Here is a 20,035-nt window from a genome sequence, read left to right as displayed (position 1 = left end):
AGCGCTAGATAGCCTCAGTGCAGGGTACGAAGATGTGAAGGGAATGGACACAGATAACGAAAATCTCTGATTAAAAGCGTGTGGGGACATGCACACTTGAAGTGCAGCACCCGTAAGGACACTACTTGAATGTTATTTATTCATAGTTAATTGTGAAGGCTAACACCAATGTGTGGATAATTCATTTTGAAAGATTAATACTCTTTTTGGAAAATTGTGTGTTTCATGGTAACTGTCGTGCCCATAAGGAAAAATGCATAATTGACACCGAAATATCTTAAATCATAAAATTCAGCTCTATGTAGCTGAATTAGGTGTAACTGCACATTCCCCGTAGCGTGTGTCAGTGCTATTCTTCAAATCTCAGCTATAATGATTTCACTCGCCATAAAAAGTCAAAGTAATTCATTGTAAATACCCACATGACATACTTTCACTGGTAAATTTAGAGTAGGTGTCTTTAATATGGATAAAAGGTCAATATAGCTTTTTTAATCTTTCTGTCATTGCTCTTTTAAGGCAGGAAGGAAGGGTGGAATTTGCAAAGACCTGGTTCTCAGAGAACAGGAAGGGAGGAAAGTCTAGCCAGAATGTTGCTTACTCAACTCCTTAATTTATGGGAAGCAAATCCAGCGGTGAGATGAATTCTAGGTCTGTGCTGTTGCTGAAAGGGAGTGTACAGATGTACAAATATGTCCTTGTTGCATGATCATGTTATTCCATCATAAATGAACGACATACTGTACAGCTTAAGGATATCGGGGCTACACAAGCACAGATCTGTTTAAACCCTGTGTTCATAGAGCATTAAATGCTCTTTATGTAAATGCTTCCTTAATATTTATTTTGGCATAATTTGAAAAAATAAATTTAATGAAACTTTGCTCTAGACAGTTTGCTACAACTTCTACAGTTTTTCATAAAAGTCTTATTATACTGCTCAACTGAAAATGAAAGAAAATGTGTTGATAGTATACTAATGACTGAATTAATCTGCATTTTTATATTTCAAATATTATTTTACCATAAAAGTGATAAATTTAACAGCAGTTATATTCACTACTAGCTCAATTTCCAATTATATCATTAATATTTTGGAACTTAGCTTCTATTTTTTTCATTTTGCTTATAACATGTTTTCATACATATGAATTTTACTGTCATTTTAATAATACAGACTTAGAATGATTGTTTTGTCTTGCATACTATAGGACAAATTCTGCTCTCAATCATGCTGGTATAAATGGAAAATAACTCAAAAAGTCAGTGGAGTTATTCTGCATTTACACCAGTATGACTGAGAGCAGAATTCAGTCACATGTCATCTTCTTAGATATATTTAGGATACTCATAGTTATATAAGAATGCTTTTCCTTTGTTAAAGGTTTCTTGCACTTCACTCATTTTACAGTAGGGAAAATAGGCCAAATTTACAGAAAATAAAGGTCTATAATAGAAACATATCCATAAGCAAAACAGGCCTTAATAAAGTAAGACCTAGGATGAAACCCTGGGTCATTGGAGTCAATGGTAAAACCCCCATTGACTTCAGTGGGACCATGATTTCACCCCTAATATTTAAAAACTAGAAGAGAAACTAAAAAAAATTCCTTCTTCAAATTCTATAGACTGTAGTAGAAGATGATGTGCTGCATTGTGCTCTTATCCGAGGCAGTTACATCCTATGAGTGCCTTTGAGACACATAAATCACCTTCTTTCTGAAAAGGCCACCCTTTCAAAAAAAGCTAGTTCCCTCATGAAAAAAGGACCGAGATTCAATATGAAGAGCAAACAGTGGCTTTCTGATAGTGTAGGTTTCTTTTATTAGCATCTTAGTTCTAAGCAGTATTCTCTCATGGCAGTATTGTGCACCTAAAAGTCTCTGGAAATATGTAGATAAAGGGAAATTCTTAAAGCTGGTAAGGATAAAATTAGACCTGTTAGTAATGGTTTGTGGTCTCAGTTCAAAAACCACCTCAGCATCATGAGTTTATTGATGGGTGTTTTTACCTACTTTGCCTTGATTTTGGAGCGCTGATAGCTATTTTGGCACCAAGATAAATTTTAAACAAAATAACATTTATTTTTAGTGTACTGTAAATTAACTTTTGAACCTATGACCTTTGAATTTGTCTCCTGAAGTGCTTCTTTCCACATTGTTTTATACTCAAATCTGTGATTAAGGGCCCACACCAGCTGCCAAGGTCCTCCTGTAAACATAATCTCCTCATCCTTTCTCTGTTGTGTACCCTACCGCTAGTGAACAGGGCTGCTGTGTGAAACTGAAGAAGCAAAGGGGAAAAAATGAAAACAAAGAGGGTCAACTAAAGTAATGCAGCTGTTCAGGAAGATGAATGCAATCATAATACTGATGTGATTACTCATGTACCATCTCTTGCAGACATACTATGGAGTGGGAATACTGATTTTGCTGGTGATTATCACCACATTATCCACCACCTCAAAGTTGTCATAAACAATGGACAGCTGTTGAGCCTAATTAGCATATTGTTTAGCCTCTTATTTATTTTACTTTCTATTTTCTAGTTTGATGGTTTCCTTGACTTACATTTATTACATTTAAAACATAAAAGAAATAGGCTTCTGTTTTTAGATCTGCACAGCTTTCCCTCTGACATATGAGGGTTATCATATCTCGGGTTCCCCAAAAGAGGACACTGCTGGGGGGGTGAATGGGGGAGCCGGGAGGCTATAGTTGGGGGTGCTGGAGGGGTGTGTGTGTGTGTACTTGGAGGGTTACCTGGGGAGTGCTGGAGGGGATACCTGCAGCCTCATTCTCAAGGTGGGGGGCAGTGTCACTCCCTGTCATGGTGGCAGGGCAGCAGGTGCAGGCCCAGAATGCGTTGCCAGCCCATCTGACAGCGCCTCCCTGCGTGACTCTCCCTCTCCCCAGGGCTGGGAGCCTGGACCTGGGAGGGCAGGACCCAGCAGCTGCAAAGGAGGGACCAATCAGCTGTGGATGCCAGAAGGGACAGTCTGCAGTTTTATAGTCCCTCAGACTGAGCCCTGCAAACCCAACACAGCTGACACGGCGAGCCGCGGTTGCTTAATTGCAGTGTAGACATAGAAGTACATACTCAAGTGGCAGTCCATGCTGCTGTAGCTTCACTGCTCTTCTTATTTGAATTGGCTAGATAAAAGCCATCTTGGGGTATGTCTAATCATGCTGCAGTCACACCTCTGACATACTTAAAGTAGACATACTTAAAGACTTACATAATTTGGCCAAATTTGGGCAGATTTTCATGAGGATGGTAAGAGACACATCCCTGAGACTAAGCCAATTACCCTGCCAAGCTTCAAGTCCCTGCTCCAAAGCACAGAGGCACTAATACTTCTATGCAAAAGAGTTTTAAGAATGTTTTAACATGGACAAAACAATGTGTTTCTCCTTAATCTCATTCTGAGAAATGGCTATACCATTTTGGCTGAAACTTTCCCAGATAATACTGCCTGAGGCAGACAGCTGGCCTGGAAAATTTCAGCCTGGACAGTTTTAAGGCTGTCAAAGTTATAACCAACTGAAAACAGGGTCTTGTAACAGGAAGTGTCAAGCATGCTTAACTACAGACTTTGCTACCAGCTCTGTATATAATATATATAGGGACAGATATGCAGTTAGAATTGTATACAACTGCTATGTATTTCAAAGCTTGTTTATGTCTTTATCTTTCTCCCCCACTCCGCCAGTTTCAGATTCAACACCTGTTACAACTTGGAAATACTCTAGTAAGCACCCTATGTCCTCATTAATCAACGCTGACTTAACAGGTGCTGTTCAAACTGTCACTGTAGCAACAGCTAGGAGATGCATAAGAACTTTAATTTATCCTAATAAAGGAACACAATTTGCTTAACCCTTAGGCCCTGATTCTGCAGATAATACTTAGGCACATGAAAAACCTGCTGATGACACTACCGAATGAAGTCAATAGGAGTAGTCACAGTGCATAAAGTTAAGCATGTGCTTAAATTTTTGCTGGATTTTATGTATTGATACCTTCATTAGGTAATTTCTTATAACTTAATTTCTTCTGTGTGTGTGAGTCTTTTCTCTCATAGCAAGGGGAACAAGAAAACAGTCATAAAAATAGGAAGTTGAGATTGTAGAACCAAAAATATTGGCATTGGGATTCAAAAGCACCTACAGGCCTTTAAATAATTTTACCTCATTTTGTTAGGAAGGTGATTTAGGCTGGAGCCTACATCTTCAAGCTTTCCCTTTTAAATTAGGCCCATAATTAAAATTTTGTGTAAATTATGCTTTAATAACATTTAAGACCTACAGAATTGTCTCCACAATGAACACAAGAGAGTTGCATTAAAAAACAGATATTTCCCTGCAGTGTTTACAACCAAACACTGCTGAACTAAAGTCATTATAGAGAAACTGATTATAAACAAAAATGAAACTGAATTAACTGATTTTCATTTTGCAAACTGAGAAAAATTAAAAATAATAAAAATAGATAGAGCATAGACACAAACAAGATGCATTTTAAAAATTCTTTCATTTTGAGTAATCTAAAGTATAATCAGTAACATAATTAAAGAAATGTGTTTGTTTATAAGTATTACTTTTAAGTTAACCATATCAGTTTAAAAGGAGATTCACTAAATGTATCCTAAAGAATTGATTTTGTGGGTTCTAGTATCCTGCATATACATAAACCTGAGATCTTTTATTACTACATATTTTTTCTGATCTTTATCTCAGCAATGATGACAGTAGAATTTATTTTCTTATATAAGCAGTAAACAAGAAAAAAGCTAAATCTAATATATGAAATTATTTATTTTTAACCAGTTCATCCCACTTGGTCCGTTTTCCCTCAACTGGTCTATTTTATGTGTTAATCTAATAGAGGAAGTAAATAAGTTTATTTCTGTTAATTATCTTCCTTCCTATCGACCACATTTCTCTAGTGGGTACTTATTTTTGCAACAATAGGCCCTGGCCAATCCTGAAAAGACTCGCATACATGTTTGACTTTAATGTCTGTGAGATCACTCACATTGCATGAAGTTAAGCATGTACATAAATTATGCATGATCACAGCCCTACTGATAAAAAAACTGAAGAAAATGTCTGCAGTGACAAGGATTCCAAAATCTTTGGTTAATTTTAGGAAATGCTTTGATTTACTAACAGCATAAAATAGAAATTGGGGCACAGCTCTTTCATCTTTATATAACTTTTTCATCTTATTTCTAACGTTGAACCAGAAGTCCATCAGTTTGGAATGTTCCGCGAAGATATGACGTTCATCTCACGAATCGCATCCGAAAAAATCCACAGGAAATAATACATAGATATTGAATGTGCTAAAAAAAAAATTAAAAACTTGTAGTGACAAACAATATTAAGTTTAGAAGAAATGGAAATTACTCCTAATTCCTAAGGCAGATGATTAGACAGAGCACTTTCAGTTCTACAGCCTCAAGTAGAATGAGAGACTTTGATTGCCCCCATGGCAAATCATTGTAATGTTATGAGGACACTAGGCTAGCCTACAAATACCTAGATTTTGTCCTGAGAAACAGAAGCAACAAGAAAGAAATGTCCTTGCTTTAGATATCACTTACTTGATCAAACTGGGGATCTTCTCCTCGTTGCAGAGATTTGGTCAGTGGCTTTTCCTAAAATTAAATATTAAAAAATATATATTATTTAAGAGACACCTTTTGAGATGTTTTAGCAACACTGCTATTACATTTCTCTTATCATTCTATCCCGATAGTTTCTCCCTTCCCACCTACTGTAGTGAGGGAAAGTTGTTTACTTCACACACACACACACACAAAAGACGACATATCCATGTACATTTATTGACATTGGAATAGCTCCTTTTGGTATTTTTTTTTAAAGAAAAAATTACTAAAATTTATTATGATTGAATAAGATTGCTCTTCAATAACTCAACAGTCAGCTACACAGGAGATCTGAAATGAGTCAAGTGTTTCCTCCTATACATATTGTAGGTACTGTCTTTAACTACAGGATACTTTTTTGCCAGGGAAAGTAGTTTGCAATACAAAAATGACTGCATTGGACCTTAAGTGGAGGGCTATTGTCTAGCCTGCTGGGGGAAGGGATATACCTCTTTAAGAGCAGAGGCAGGGATGCTGCTGCAGATGCAGAGCAGGTCAGTGTGGGGACGCTGACTCGTCCACCAGGTGACCGGAAGAGAGCAGAAGTAATACAGATGCAAGCCAGGTGAGAGGAGCCTCTCTTTCACTCAGACCAAGCAGAGCAGCACCCACCCTCCCACACATGAAAGTGGCGAAATACCAGGTTTGCTCAGGCTCTGCTGTGGGCACTGCGCTAGCAGCTGTTTTCTTGGGGGGTCGGGGGGGAGGAATGTTTCCCTCCCATAAGGAGGACAGGAGACACTGGATGTGGTTTTACTTAGACCTCAACTTTATTATTAACTGTCTGAGAGTACCTGGTAGATAAAAATGTACAGTGCAAGCAGCTCTATTTCAATATCTACCTGGGGGGCTTCCATCATCCTGGTCCCCAGCCAACCTGCTGCTGGGACCTTACCATCCCCCACCCACAAATGAGGGTTAAGGTGGGCTAAAAGGGCGAGAATTGGCTCCCTGCCATGCCAGTCATAGGAGCCCCCCCCCCATTTCTGCTCCTTAACAGATACCTTCTTTAAATCCTTTTCAAAACCATTTATCTGATCACTGTATCCCTTCCCTACGGAATACCTGCACTGGACATCCTCCCCATGCTTACTTAATGAGTTGCAACACCATAGCCTAACCCTCATTCCATGCTCACCCCCACTAAGCCCTCACCCCCCATGAACCTGCTGTGGGGAAGGTGAAATAACGCCCCCCCCCCCAATGGCTTGGTGACTCTGTACATGACGTCAGCCTGGTCCACAACCCAAGGATCATGCAAGTCTGAACTAATCAATGGACTGGAAAGCTATACTACATAATTTACAACAGATTTTAAAATGTGGTATTTGTCCAGAAAAAAATACATTTTTCTTTTTAAGAACAATGAACTTTTTCTCCTATTGCTTGACCCAGCACCCAATGGCCATTTACTGAGGCAGGTATGAGGTTTACAGGAGAGGAAAAAACAAGCAAGAAAACAAACAAAGAAGAAGTGAGACCTCTTAACACTGAGGATGGAGTGGAGGTTAAGGATAACCTAGGCATGGCCCAATATCTAAACAAATACTTTGCCTCAGTCTTGCCTCATGAGGCAAATGAGGAGCTTAGGGATAATGATGGGATGACACATGGGAATGAGGATATGGAGGTAGATATTACCACATCCAAGATAGAAGCCAAACTCGAACAGCTAATGGGATTAAATCAGGGGGCCTGGATAATCTTCATCCAAGAATATTAAAGGAACTGGCACATGAAATTGCAAGCCCATTAGCAAGAATTTTTAATCAATCTGTAAACTCAGGGGTTGTACCGTACGACTGGTGAATTGCTAACATAGTTCCTATTTTTAAGAAAGGTAAAAAAAGCGATTCAGGTAACTACAGGCCTGTTAGTTTGACATCTGTAGTATGCAAGGTCTTGGAAAAAATTTTGAAGGAGGAAGTAGTTAAGGACATTGAGGTGAATGGTAATTGGGACAAAATACAACATGGCTTTACAAAAGGTAGATCGTGTCAAACCAAACTGATCTCCTTCTTTGAGAAGGTAACAGATTTTTTAGACAAAGGGAACACAGTGGATCTAATTTACCTTGATTTCAGTAAGGCATTTGATACGGTTCCACATGGGGAATTATTAGCTAAATTGGAAAAGATGGGGATCAATATGAAAATTTAAAGGTGGATAAGGAACTGGTTAAAGGGGAAACTACAACGGGTCATACTGAAAGGTGAACTGTCAGGCTGGAAGGAGGTTACTAGTGGAGTTCCTCAGGGATCGGTTTTTGGGGCCAAACTTATTTAATCTTTTTATTACTGACCTTGGCACAAAAAGCATGAATGTGCTAATAAAGTTTGTGGACGACACGAAGCTGGGAGGTATTGCCAATACAGAGAAGGACCGGGATATCACACAGGAAGATCTGGATGACCTTGTAAACTGGAGTAATAGTAATAGGATGAAATTTAATAGTGAAAAGTGCAAGGTCATGCATTTAGGGATTAATAACAAGAATTTCTGTTATAAACAGGGGACGCATTACTTGGAAGTAACAGAGGAGGAGAAGGACCTCAGAGTATTGGTTGATCACAGGATGACTATGAGCCGCCAATGAGTCAACAGTGTGCCCTTGTTGCCAAGAAGGCCAATGGCATTTTGGGATGTATAAGTAGGGGCACTGCCAGACGTGATCGCTCCCCTCTATTCGACATTGGTGACCAGCACTGTATAAAATGTGAATGTGCTGAACAGAAGTGGAGATAAAAGATCCCACAAGGCATGGAGGCAGATGCTTCTGTATTGTAGTATAGGATTCTCCCACCTAAGTCTGTGAAAAACTACAGGACAGGCTGAAAAATATGTGATCCCTGCAACTGTGCATTGAATTTTAAGTTCTCCTGGTGAACAGTCCATGTCTCTATGTCGGAATCATTTGTCAGCAACCTTTTTCTCCCGCTCTCCCAAAACCAAGTATGTCCCTCTTTTCCATGATCAGAAGATCTAGGTATTACCACACCCTTCAGAAAAGAATTTCTGTATAACTTTGTGCAGGCTGCTTAACCTGTCTGTGTCTTGGTTTGTTAATAAAATAGACGTAATGCATGTGAGACTTAATTCATTAATGTTTCTAAAACACTTTGAGATGCTAGGATGGAAGGAGTTATTCAAGTGCAAAGGATTTTCATTTATGAATGCTATTTTGGGGAGAATATTATTTTGTATAGTTTGTTGACTGATTTGATAATTAATTATGCTGATATGGTCTTAATGCTACCTGGAAACGAGGCTTTCTGAAGAGTCAACAATTAATCCCCCCCCCGACTGCCTAGCAAGGAGAGAAATGAACAGGTTGTTTCTATTGAGTGTTTAGTCACTGCTTTGCCCAGTACAATGCACAATATTTCCCCTTGTTAGGCAGTAGCTACTTCAGTCTATAAAGTGACCTTTCCAAGTATATTGATGGCACAATAGCCTTTATTAAGAGTTTTGTGGCAGCTTATTGGCATTTGTACCATATATGTTCATTATGCCTCTTAGTGATATACACACAGTAACTGGGAAAAAAGGGTGCCAAATATCATAGTACTAACCCCATTCATTTGTGCAAGGGCTCAGCCTTTCCCCACTCAGCTGCATCTCACGTTTGGGTAATATGTGTATTGTCAGTTGATGCACACTGAAAAGGGAGATAGCAGACATTCCAAAGCAAGTATTTAATTTTTTTTCAAAATATAAAGGGGCTCCTCAAGATTTTAGTGAAGGGTCAGCAACAAACCAACAAATGATCTTAATATGTTGGGGAAATTTAGAAATTAAAAAAATGTATAGAATTTTGATATTCAGTTCCCAGCTTTGCCACAGACCTCAGGGTGACCATGAGCAAGTCCCTTAGTCACTCTGTGCCTCATTTCCTCATCTGTAATGTGGGCATAATTAATAGTAATGATAATACTAATGAAAATCCATTTCTCCCATCAACTGTATCTCTTAACTACTTAGACTGTGAGGGCTCAAATACCTTTAAAAATCTTGGCCTAAATTCTTAGGACCAGAGACTGTTTGTAACTACTGTGACAGGGCAAGGCCAGATGGCTATAGAAAAGTAGTGGGAGATAGATATATTAGCTCCAGGCTAAACAAATCCCTGGTACCAGGATAAGTTAAATGGCAGCTGCTCCAGGTCAATTAAGACACCTGGGGCCAATTAAGAACTTTCCAGAAGGCAGGGAGAACGCTAGGTTGATTGGGACACCTGAAGCCAATCAGGGGCTGGCTGAAACTAGTTAAAAGCCTCCCAATCAGGTGGGTGTGCATGTCAGGAGCTGTGGGAGAAAGTTGCGCTGTTGGAGAGACTGAGCAGTACACACCATATCAGGCACAAGGAAGGAGGCCCTGAGGTAAGGGTGAAGTGGAGCCTGAGGAAGTGGGGACTGCTGTGGGGGAAGTAGCCCAGGGAATTGTACGTGTCATGTTTCTAAAAGGTCAGCTACCATAGCGGATACTATTAGGGTCCCTGAGCTGGACCCTGGAATAGAAGGTGGGCCCAGGCTCCCCCCATCTCCCCCGCCCCCCGTGATTAATCACTAAGACTGGGAGACAACAGAGACTGTGCAAGGGAGGATAGCTTCTCCTCACCTCCCTCGCTGGCTTATGATGAAAATGGCTCAGTAGACTGTGACCCTTGTCTCTAGAGAGAGAAGGGTTACGTGGAGGGTCACAGTGAGCCTCTGAAGCTAGCGAAATCCGCCAGGAAACGTGGGACCCACGGAGACAAGGACAGAGCTTTGTCACACTACATATATGTAGAATGCCTAGAACAATGGGTCCCTAATCTTAGTTGTGGTGTTTTAGCACTGTTTTTATATGAATAGATACTAACCAGCACAATAAGAGTTGGATTAAACGATAGAGCTGGGAATGAGCGACAGGGAATGGATCACTTGATGATTTCCTGTTCTGTTCATTCCCTCTGGAGAACCTGGCAATTGGCCACTGTTGGAAGAGAGGATGCTGGGCTAGATGGACCTTTGGTCTGACCCAGTATGGCCATTCTTATGCTCTTATATTAGAGGCTTTCAAAATTGGGAGTGTGTGTGAGCCAAAATGAAAGAAAGCTGAGGACAATACCCTTTAGGGTTTTGAGGGAACCTCTGATCCTGTATTTGGAAAACCTATTTAAACCAAGAGGTCATGTGTTGAATTTCACTTTCGGTGGTAATTTCCTTCAGACAGAATACTCAACAGTAATGAATTCCAAAAAGCAGAAGTAATTTTTTTTATTGAAGAATCTAATAACCCACTATAAGATGAACCAGACTAACAGTTCAACAGCTTGACATCTCCTTCCTTTGAAGTTTTTAAGGTCAGGCTTGACAAAGCCCTGGCTGGGATGATTTAGTTGGGGATTGGTCCTGCTTTGAGCAGGCGGTTGGACTAGATGACCTCTTGAGGTCCCTTCCAACCCTGACATTCTATGATATCTTGGACAATATTAGTAGCCTAAAGCACTTAGCAATTTGTCTTAGTTAAAATGCTCCCAATCATCAAATTGCTTTTAAGTCATCTGTGTCACTGACTGGCTTGCTTACACCACAGCACGAGAACAAATCCTTGTTTTGCAGCTGACAGTAAATTGCTTTTTGACCGAGTTAACCTTACTTCAATGCAACGGTATCTATTTGTTATACCTGTACCACTAGCTCTTGCCTCTACAGCTGTCAAAAAATGATTATTACAAAATCTATGCTTTTCAAAAAATAAAAATGTAAACACTACCAGAATTTGTGTGCTTTCTGACCAAAAACTGGAGGAGGAAAGATCCATTGTCTCAGAACTGTATGCAAAAATATTCTAATAAAAGTTTGAACCACTGACGTTTGCTTACTTAATGTGTCTCTGAAGCAAATAATAACCCTTTAACATCAGAAAAGGACATAGCATAAATATTTTAAGACGTATTGTAAATCTCAGATTTAATTGTACAAAAAATTAGAGAAAATATAATTAAGTAAACAGTGTGTACTGAATATAAAGAATCTGAGGCAGGAGCACAATGTTTGGAGAAACAAATTATAATTCAGGTCTTGCAAGTTCTGTGTTTGTGGCTTCAAGCTGCAATAAAGCTTCAGCCACCCCTTTGGAAATAATACTGTATCATTCCACGTGAAGGCCATGTTTACACTTAGAGGGTATTACACCTCAGAGCGCTGTCTGGTCGACGATCGCAGAGCGCTCTCTGGTCGACTCCACCGGAATGAAAAGAGTAAGTTGTGTCGATGGGAGAGCATCTCCCATTGATGCAATACAGTGTACACACCGCAGTAAGTCGACCTAAGCTACATCGATTCCAGCTACGTTACTCAGGTAGCTGGAGTAACGTAACTTAGGTTGACTTACTCCAGTAGTGTAGACAAGGCCTAACATCCTCACTGCAGTAACACTAATGTAGAATGCAGTGTTTTATATCAATTCTATAGAATAGCTGTGAGGGGGTGTCCGCCCCACACTCACCCTGAAGGGGTTAATGGAGGCCAGATGAGCTAATTAACCTGTTAGGCTGAAGGCTGAGAGGAAAGCCATAATTAGGGGAAGCTCACCTGTGTGGGAACAGGCTGGGCTTCTATAAAGCCAGGGAGCTGATAGCAGAAAGGGGCTGCAGGGAGACACTCTGAAGTCACTCCCTGGGAGAAGGGAGGTGTGACGGGGGACTAGAGAGACAAGTACCCCACGGTTGTAGGGAGTAGAGAGGCCACCAAACCCCAGAGAGGGGAGAATGCAGGAGTGAGAAGCAGACCAGGGAGTAAGAAGCAAGGTTGGGGACTGAACAGGACATAGCTGCATGTGGTAGAGTCCCTGGGCTGGAACCCAGAGTAGAGAGCTGGCTCAGGTTCCCCTATCCGCCACTGGGGAAGTGGCACCAGTGGGGCAGTGAACTGGAAGACTGTCGGGGTCACTGTGGGAGTGACAGAGACTGTGAAGGACTATATCCTGGAAGGGGGGAATGCTGAGTGACCTGGCTGGAGAGCCAAGTCATAAAGAGGACGCTGCGGTCCATAGAGCGGGAGAGAGGTTGCAAACCAGAGAGAGATGGAGTGATGGCATGAAACCAGAGAAAGGCGTCAACCTCATAAGCTAATCCACAGAGCGACCGTGAAGAGGCACCAGCCTAGCAGTGAGTGGAGCACCCTGTGACAACAGCATACTTCAAAAATATAAAAGGATGCATTCCCCTGTGGTCATATGAAGAATTTAACAAGAAATTATGTCAGGAAGACACTGCTGAGTAAACTCAAGGAGTCCTCATGCTAAACAGCTGTGTGAAATGTCTTAGGGCAGACCCTGCCCAGAGTGCCCTCCTGCAGCAGGCTGCAGCATGACAGGCATGCCTGCCTCAGTTTCCTATTTCAGAGTCCCTCGTAACTCCATGCAAGCTCTCTTGACACAATAAGACATTGTGCAAATCATCCAAAACATAAAGTCCCAAACTCATATAGTTCATTTCTCACCCCAGTGCAAACAGCCATTAAGATCACCCAATGCCTCATGCCATGATGCCCCATGTATCATACACTGGCACCTTCAACCACACCCAGAGTCTCTGGCAATCCTCCCCTGTCCTGGTACCAGGACAGTCACCCCAGCCCTTCCTACTGGAGTGTAACCCCAGTCTTTCCATCAGGAACCCCCACAGCCTCTCTTCTGGGAGTTCATCTTTACCAGGGGAGCATCCTGCACTCCCTCTGGCCTCTCAAGGTTCTTCTGGGTCCAGATCTTTGGCCCGGGAGACATCAGCAGGTAAGCGCCTCTGCTGCTCTCCTACCTTTGGCTCTCTCTGGCTTACAGCCAGCAAGCATTTCCCTCCGCTGCTCCTCCTGCCTTCAGCCCTGGCTCTCTGGCTTGGGCACGACAGCCATGTAACACTCTTGCTGTTCTCCTGCCTTCAGCTTTGTTCCAGGTCCCAAACATACAGTCTCTGGCAGCTTTTACCTGCCCCTGACTTCCACTCTTATTCACCAGATCTCTCCAACTGACTGGGGATATCTCTGACCTTTTATAACCCATAGGTGCTACTCTGCCTTCTTAATTGGCCACATGGGAGCACCTGCTCTGGCACAGGGATGCTGGAGCTACTGCATTCACAGGGGCCAGCCACCTTGTGACAGAAGTCTTCAGAAAAAGAAATGTCTGACTATTTCATACACCTTTATTACCCTTCCTGTTTCCTCCACTTATCTAGCACTAGCCATTTCTGTCTTCTGATAGAATCTCAGCACCTGAGGCACAAAAGATTTTTCCTCTGAAGCTACTGTTATCTAGGACAGCTTTCCTGTTTTAGCACACCTTCATCACTCTGTATCTTTTAAACTCTCTTCTCAAAACAAATTTTCTTCCCTTGCCTATTATCTCAGTTTCTCTCACCCTCTATTATTGTTGACTATGTAGCTCTTCCTTATTATTTGGCTCTGCTACTATAGATTTAACTCTAAAGTTATTTATTATTTAATTCTATGAGGCATTTCAGATTTAGTTTGTATGAAAGCTATTATATACAATAAAGATGTATTGTTTGTATTGAAGGTTAAAAAATACAATAAAATGAAGCTGTTGATAAGCAGTGGATTTTATGGCAGTTTATCTGCCCTACAAATGAATTTATTTAAAAAAAAAACAACAAAAAAGTTTTTCAGCCTCAGGAAACCTTTTTTTTGTCCACCCAGCTCAGAAATGACAGAGAGGCTCTTTTATATGAAATGTCCATTCCATCTGAGCTTCTGTAGCTTTATTACACTCTACAGAAAGGTCTTCCAACTCCTGTATGAATAGGTAGGTTGAATATGGAGCCAAGAACTACAGCCACAGAAAATATGAATAAAGAAGGGTTTGATTCATCTGAAATAACCCACAGCATTCTGGACTGTGGAAACCGTCAGATAATTTCAGAAAAATTGAGTCCTTAACAAAAATATTCCCATTTTTAATCATTAACATTCTTATTTCTTATCTGAAGTGCTCCTCTCAATGGCATATGTTGCATTTGTTTCATCTATGAAACTCCCATTGACATTAATATTCATTAGAGATAAGCAGTGGAGATCAGAGAGAAGAATTTTGCCCTTAATCTTTAAGTTTATTTAAATTAAAAATATTATCATAAACCTCATAAACCTCTTCCTCCTTTCTAGGTCAATACACAAATATAACTGGGAAAATTTAGATAGGCACATGTTTTCCCAAACACCTGTCACAAAATTCAGTGTTCAGGAAAACATGAAAAATAAACAATGGGATGTTGTAGTGTATATTAGAATTCATTGTGTCAATATATTACAATGATATATTGTTCCACTTAAAATGCCAGCCACTTCCATTCACAGCAACCATTATGCACACAACTAACACACAGCTGCAGCTTTCTACTGTTATTAACACAGATAAAACCTATTTTCTTATAAAAGCTTACTGAACACAAGAATATTCTGATACAAAATGGAAACAGGCTACACATTCTCTCTTGGGGATTCCCTAGATATGGGAGAGTCTCCAAGAAGAAATGGGAGTAGAAGGGACCATTAAACAAAATGATGGCGCTCTTTGTTTCACTTTTATTTAAAACGTAATATGCACAGGCTACTTTCAATTACTAAAGCTGTTTTTATCTAAAACACATTAAAAGAAGCATCATATTTTTAATCCAGAAAAACATGCTTTCTTCAACAATCCCAATGAACGTCCAAATCCCATGAGGTGCTCAGCATGCTCATCTCCCATTCACTTCAATGGAAATTAAAAGTGGTCAGCTTTTTGTGGAAGGTGTTCAGAGTCAGCACCACACAGGATTGTGCCATTTCTATTGTTAGTGCCATTTAAATTTTTAGGTCTCTCATTACTTATTACTTTTACAAAGATCAGAAATCCTATCGCCGTCAGGTTGGTGCACAGCTGGTTTGTAAACTGTAACCTGTATTTAGAGGAGTGACTGAAAACATGATGATTTCAAGAACCTTCTGAAGGCTGTGTGTGTTATTCCATAGAGAGCCATCTTAGTCTAGCCTGATAAAAAACCTCACAAAATGGCAGATCCAAAGGGTAGTCTTGAAAGGAGTAGTCATACAGGTCTGCTGTAATGAAAATAATTTTGAACTTCTTTCAGGAGGCACTCCTGTCTGCTATTTGCTTTATTACATTTTGTGAATTGTCTTTATTTCTTACACGAGGAACCCTGTTTGGAATATTAAAATTCCAGTCCTTACAAGGGCCCAGATCTCTCAGTTAAATCCACAATCTCTCTTGAAACTGTTGAAAAGTAGGTGATTAATGTCCTGTGTATTCAAAATCTCTTTCTAAATCATCTGGTCACCATAACTCTTAAAAAAATCACTATTTCAGTGTAATGGCATTAGAATGCTTGAGCTTGCCTGATGCTCTGCTAGGTGCCTGTTAACAACCAGATCCTGTCTGTAGTGCCCTGTATTAGGGATAAGGGTGCTCAGACAGTGAAATGAACAAAACTGGGTGTGGAATATTTTTTAAAATCTTTGCAATACTAGACAGATGTGATGCTGTCTTGAGGTGCTAGGACTATGGGTGACCTTGTTAGCCCCTGCCTCCAATGTCAAAGAGTCTATCTTGTGGTAGATGGGTGTCAGCTCCAGTACAATAACAGCCTTTCCACCACTCAAGCACTCTACTCAGTCCTGCCCTGGCCTAGCAGGTTAACATTAGGTGCACCCCAATCTCAAGCCCCTTTGGAGAGCATTCTTCTGCAGTATCCAGCTTCTGTCACTGGAGAAATCACCAAGTCCTCTGTCTACAACACCAGCCTGTTAGCTCAGTTGAGGATGCACACTTTAATATTACAGCACTGAGATGAATTTATAGTAAAACCAAGAATAAATTTATTAATAAAAAACAGAAATTTAAGAGCTACTAAGCAAAGGTAATCAAAACAGAAATGGTTACAAATAAAATAAATGTATAACACACTTCTAAGAGACTACATTATAACCTTAGCAGGCTCCAATCTCTGTCTACAGCAGTTTTTCTCACTTACAGCCAATTCTTAGTTTCACCAACCAATATGGCTGGGGATCTATCATTCATGGATGCAAAGAGCGCAGACCTCTTTGGTCCCTGAGTGATGGATAACAAAAGCGTTCCTTCCCCTGCTTCTTATAGTTCAGAAAATCTTTGACATATATTCTTTTGACAGGTACACCCAGACAAAGTTCTCCCCAATTAGTCTGCAGACACAATGCTACCCATGCTGTTTCTTCTCACACACCTCTTAATTTGCTCGTCCTGTTTTCCTCCAACGCAAATAAACTTCCCATTGTCTCTGGTTTCACCATGATCAGTTTACATTAGTGATAGGGAGATAACCACCTACCCTCCTGTCTGGAAGCATCATATCAGTAAGTATCCATAATTTCTCATATACTGTTAATGCATACATTTCATAATGATATAAATGACCAGTGTGTAACTGGCTTCCATTTGATATATCATACAAAATTCTTTATAGATAAACTCTATGACAGCAATGCATTAGGTGTAGTGAGTTTGTCAGGCCTACAAGAGTTGCTGACACAGCACAGTGAACCACCCATGGGCTTCTGTGTCACAACATATGGCAAAAATAAAATATTAACCAAAAGCAGAACAAAATGGATATGAAAATAATTTAATGTTGTTCATGTTTCCAAGAAAACATCAAATTTGTATTATACAAAATTATAAAAACTGAAACAGTTAAAGAAGAATTTCCTTTTGAAAAGTATAAACAATGGAACACTAACTTCAACAGGCTCCATTATACATACTTCAAATAGAGGAAATTGGTGATTACTTATAACTGAGTGCATATGAGGGATGCCATATAGATGTCACAACATATCATATCCCCAAAATACTGTTTACTTTAGTAAAATCAAGTCAACATGCATCTCAATTATAGTTATTACACTGAAACCGAGGAAAGCTGATACAAAGAGGATGGCTTCAAAGATTAACTGATCAATGTCATGAAACCATCCCTCCCCCATTCATGAAATCACTCATCTTTTTAAAAATTCTTCCAATTCACTCATGTGGATAAATGGAATGATAAGCTTGGTCCCATCTAATGTATTACTGGACGTAAAAATTGTGAGAGAGCTACAATTTTGTTTCATGTACAGGTTTTTACTCTCTAGTTCCCAATCTTACTACTCTGGTATCCACTTCACCAGCATTCCAAGAAAGTAAATCAGTGATAGATTATGCCATCACATCACATATTACAGGCTCACTTTTGTCTCCAGTCATCACATTCTTGATAAGAGGCATATTACACATACCTTCTACTAACAACATTTTCAATGTGAATGTTCAGAAGTTCTATCTGTGAGAATAATTAATTTTAAGTGATTGAAGGATCAGAAAAAATTGATAAAACATGCCAAAGTGTCAAATTAATTTTCAGTATTCATGCTAAGCAAATGTGGAGTAAACTGAAAACATATTTGAGAGAGAAACAAGATTACTATATTAGAAAACTATTCTTGAACCCACTAGGTGTACAATGCAAGAATGAACAATGTAACAGTTTCAGTAACAATGACTCGGTAAGAACTTCTTACTGGGTCGGTGTTTCTTCCATATCCTGTAAATAAAGGAAGTCCCTCAAAAATAAGATATGAGTAGTAGTACTTTATAACTTTATTCAAATTTGAATGTCATAACTGAGTGAGACACCTTTTTTTAAAATGAAAGCTGAGATCTTCACCATACATTTGGCCCTCTTTAAAAGTCCACTACAAGCAGCCCAGAGAGGAGTCTGACATTCCTAGTTCACCATTGAAATCTTCCCTGATATGCCTTTTTCCAGCTTAAAGTTTGCCATGTGCACTAGTTTGCATCAAGAATTTTTTAGATAAATGTTACTGAAGTTTCTAGGACAAGCTGCTTTTGAGATAGGATGTACGTAAAAAGAAGCATTAGAAGACTTTTAAAAACATGATTCAACTATTTTAAAAAGAGCTTATCAAACAAAATCACCTCGAGTTTGGCCACCAAATACACATGCAAAGTCTATTCTATAGGGAGGGGCTGTGGGGGGAGGGCAGTGGTCCAAAAGCCCCTTACCACACTCTCTGGTGTTGGCAGTGTTTGATGCCCTCCAGCCAAGACCTGCAGAGAAGCAAAGGGGAAGTGGCTGATCTCCACCATCAGAGGCATGGCTGCTGGTGCATGACATAGGGATGCAGGAGCAATCTTCCATCTGGCAAACTGCCCTTCTGGGTTCACGCCTCATGTGGAGATGCAGGGAGAGGAGCTGCTTGTCCTGAAGCTTGTTCTGTTCCAGTCCTATCTGCCTCATGGAAGGAAGAAAGCCGAGACGACCACACCCAATGGGGCTGTGAGGGAAACTGTGTCATGCTCACAGAGTTGGCCAAGCTCCCCAGTCATAGAATCATAGAATATCAGGGTTGGAAGGGACCTCAGGAGGTCATCTAGTCCAACCCCCTGCTCAAAGCAGGACCAATCCCCAATTAAATCATCCCAGCCAGGGCTTTGTCAAGCCTGACCTTAAAAACTTCTAAGGAAGGAGATTCCACCACCTCCCTAGGTAACGCATTCCAGTGTTTCACCACCCTCCTAGTGAAAAAGTTTTTCCTAATATCCAACCTAAATCTCTCCCACTGCAACTTGAGACCATTACTCCTTGTTCTGTCATCTGCTACCACTGAGAACAGTCTAGATCCATCCTCTTTGGAACCCCCTTTCAGGTAGTTGAAAGCAGCTATCAAATCCCCCCTCATTCTTCTCTTCCGTAGACTAAACATCCACAGTTCCCTCAGCCTCTCCTCATAAGTCATGTGTTCCAGTCCCCTAATCATTTTTGTTGCCCTCCGCTGGACTCTTTCCAATTTTTCCACATCCTTCTTGTAGTGTGGGGCCCAAAACTGGACACAGTACTCCTGATGAGGCCTCATCAGTGTCGAATAGAGGGGAACGATCACATCCCTCGATCTGCTGGCAATGCCCCTACTTATACATTCCAAAATGCCATTGGCCTTCTTGGCAACAAGGGCACACTGTTGACTCATATCCAGCTTCTCGTCCACTGTAACCCCTAGGTCCTTTTCTGCAGAACTGCTGCCGAGCCATTCGGTCCCTAGTCTATAGTGGTGCATAGGATTCTTCCGTCATAAGTACAGGACTCTGCACTTGTCCTTGTTGAACCTCATCAGATTTCTTTTGGCCCAATCCTCCAATTTGTCTAGGTCCCTCTGTATCCTATCCCTACCCTCCAGCGTATCTACTTCTCCTCCCAGTTTAGTGTCATCTGCAAACTTGCTGAGGGTGCAATCCACACCATCCTCCAGATCATTTATGAAG

General features: G+C 40.5%; 1 protein-coding gene across 13 annotated transcripts in view; it reads right to left on the bottom strand.

The window, feature by feature from the left end:
• FRY (FRY microtubule binding protein) overlaps positions 1–20,035 on the bottom strand; it is a 371,144-nt gene that overhangs the window by 193,884 nt on the left and 157,225 nt on the right. For all 13 annotated transcript variants that reach the window (XR_006286421.1, XM_043531626.1, XM_043531634.1 and 10 more), the window contains one exon: positions 5,609–5,662. Coding sequence is in view for 12 of the 13 variants with exons in the window: in XM_043531626.1 (XP_043387561.1) it covers positions 5,609–5,662 (54 nt within the window). In the remaining variant the exon portion in view is untranslated. The remainder of the gene's footprint in view (positions 1–5,608; positions 5,663–20,035) is intronic.

Source organism: Chelonia mydas, chromosome 1, assembly GCF_015237465.2.
Source record: "Chelonia mydas isolate rCheMyd1 chromosome 1, rCheMyd1.pri.v2, whole genome shotgun sequence".
NCBI lineage: Eukaryota > Metazoa > Chordata > Testudines > Cheloniidae > Chelonia > Chelonia mydas.
This window is presented reverse-complemented; position numbering and strand designations above follow the sequence as displayed.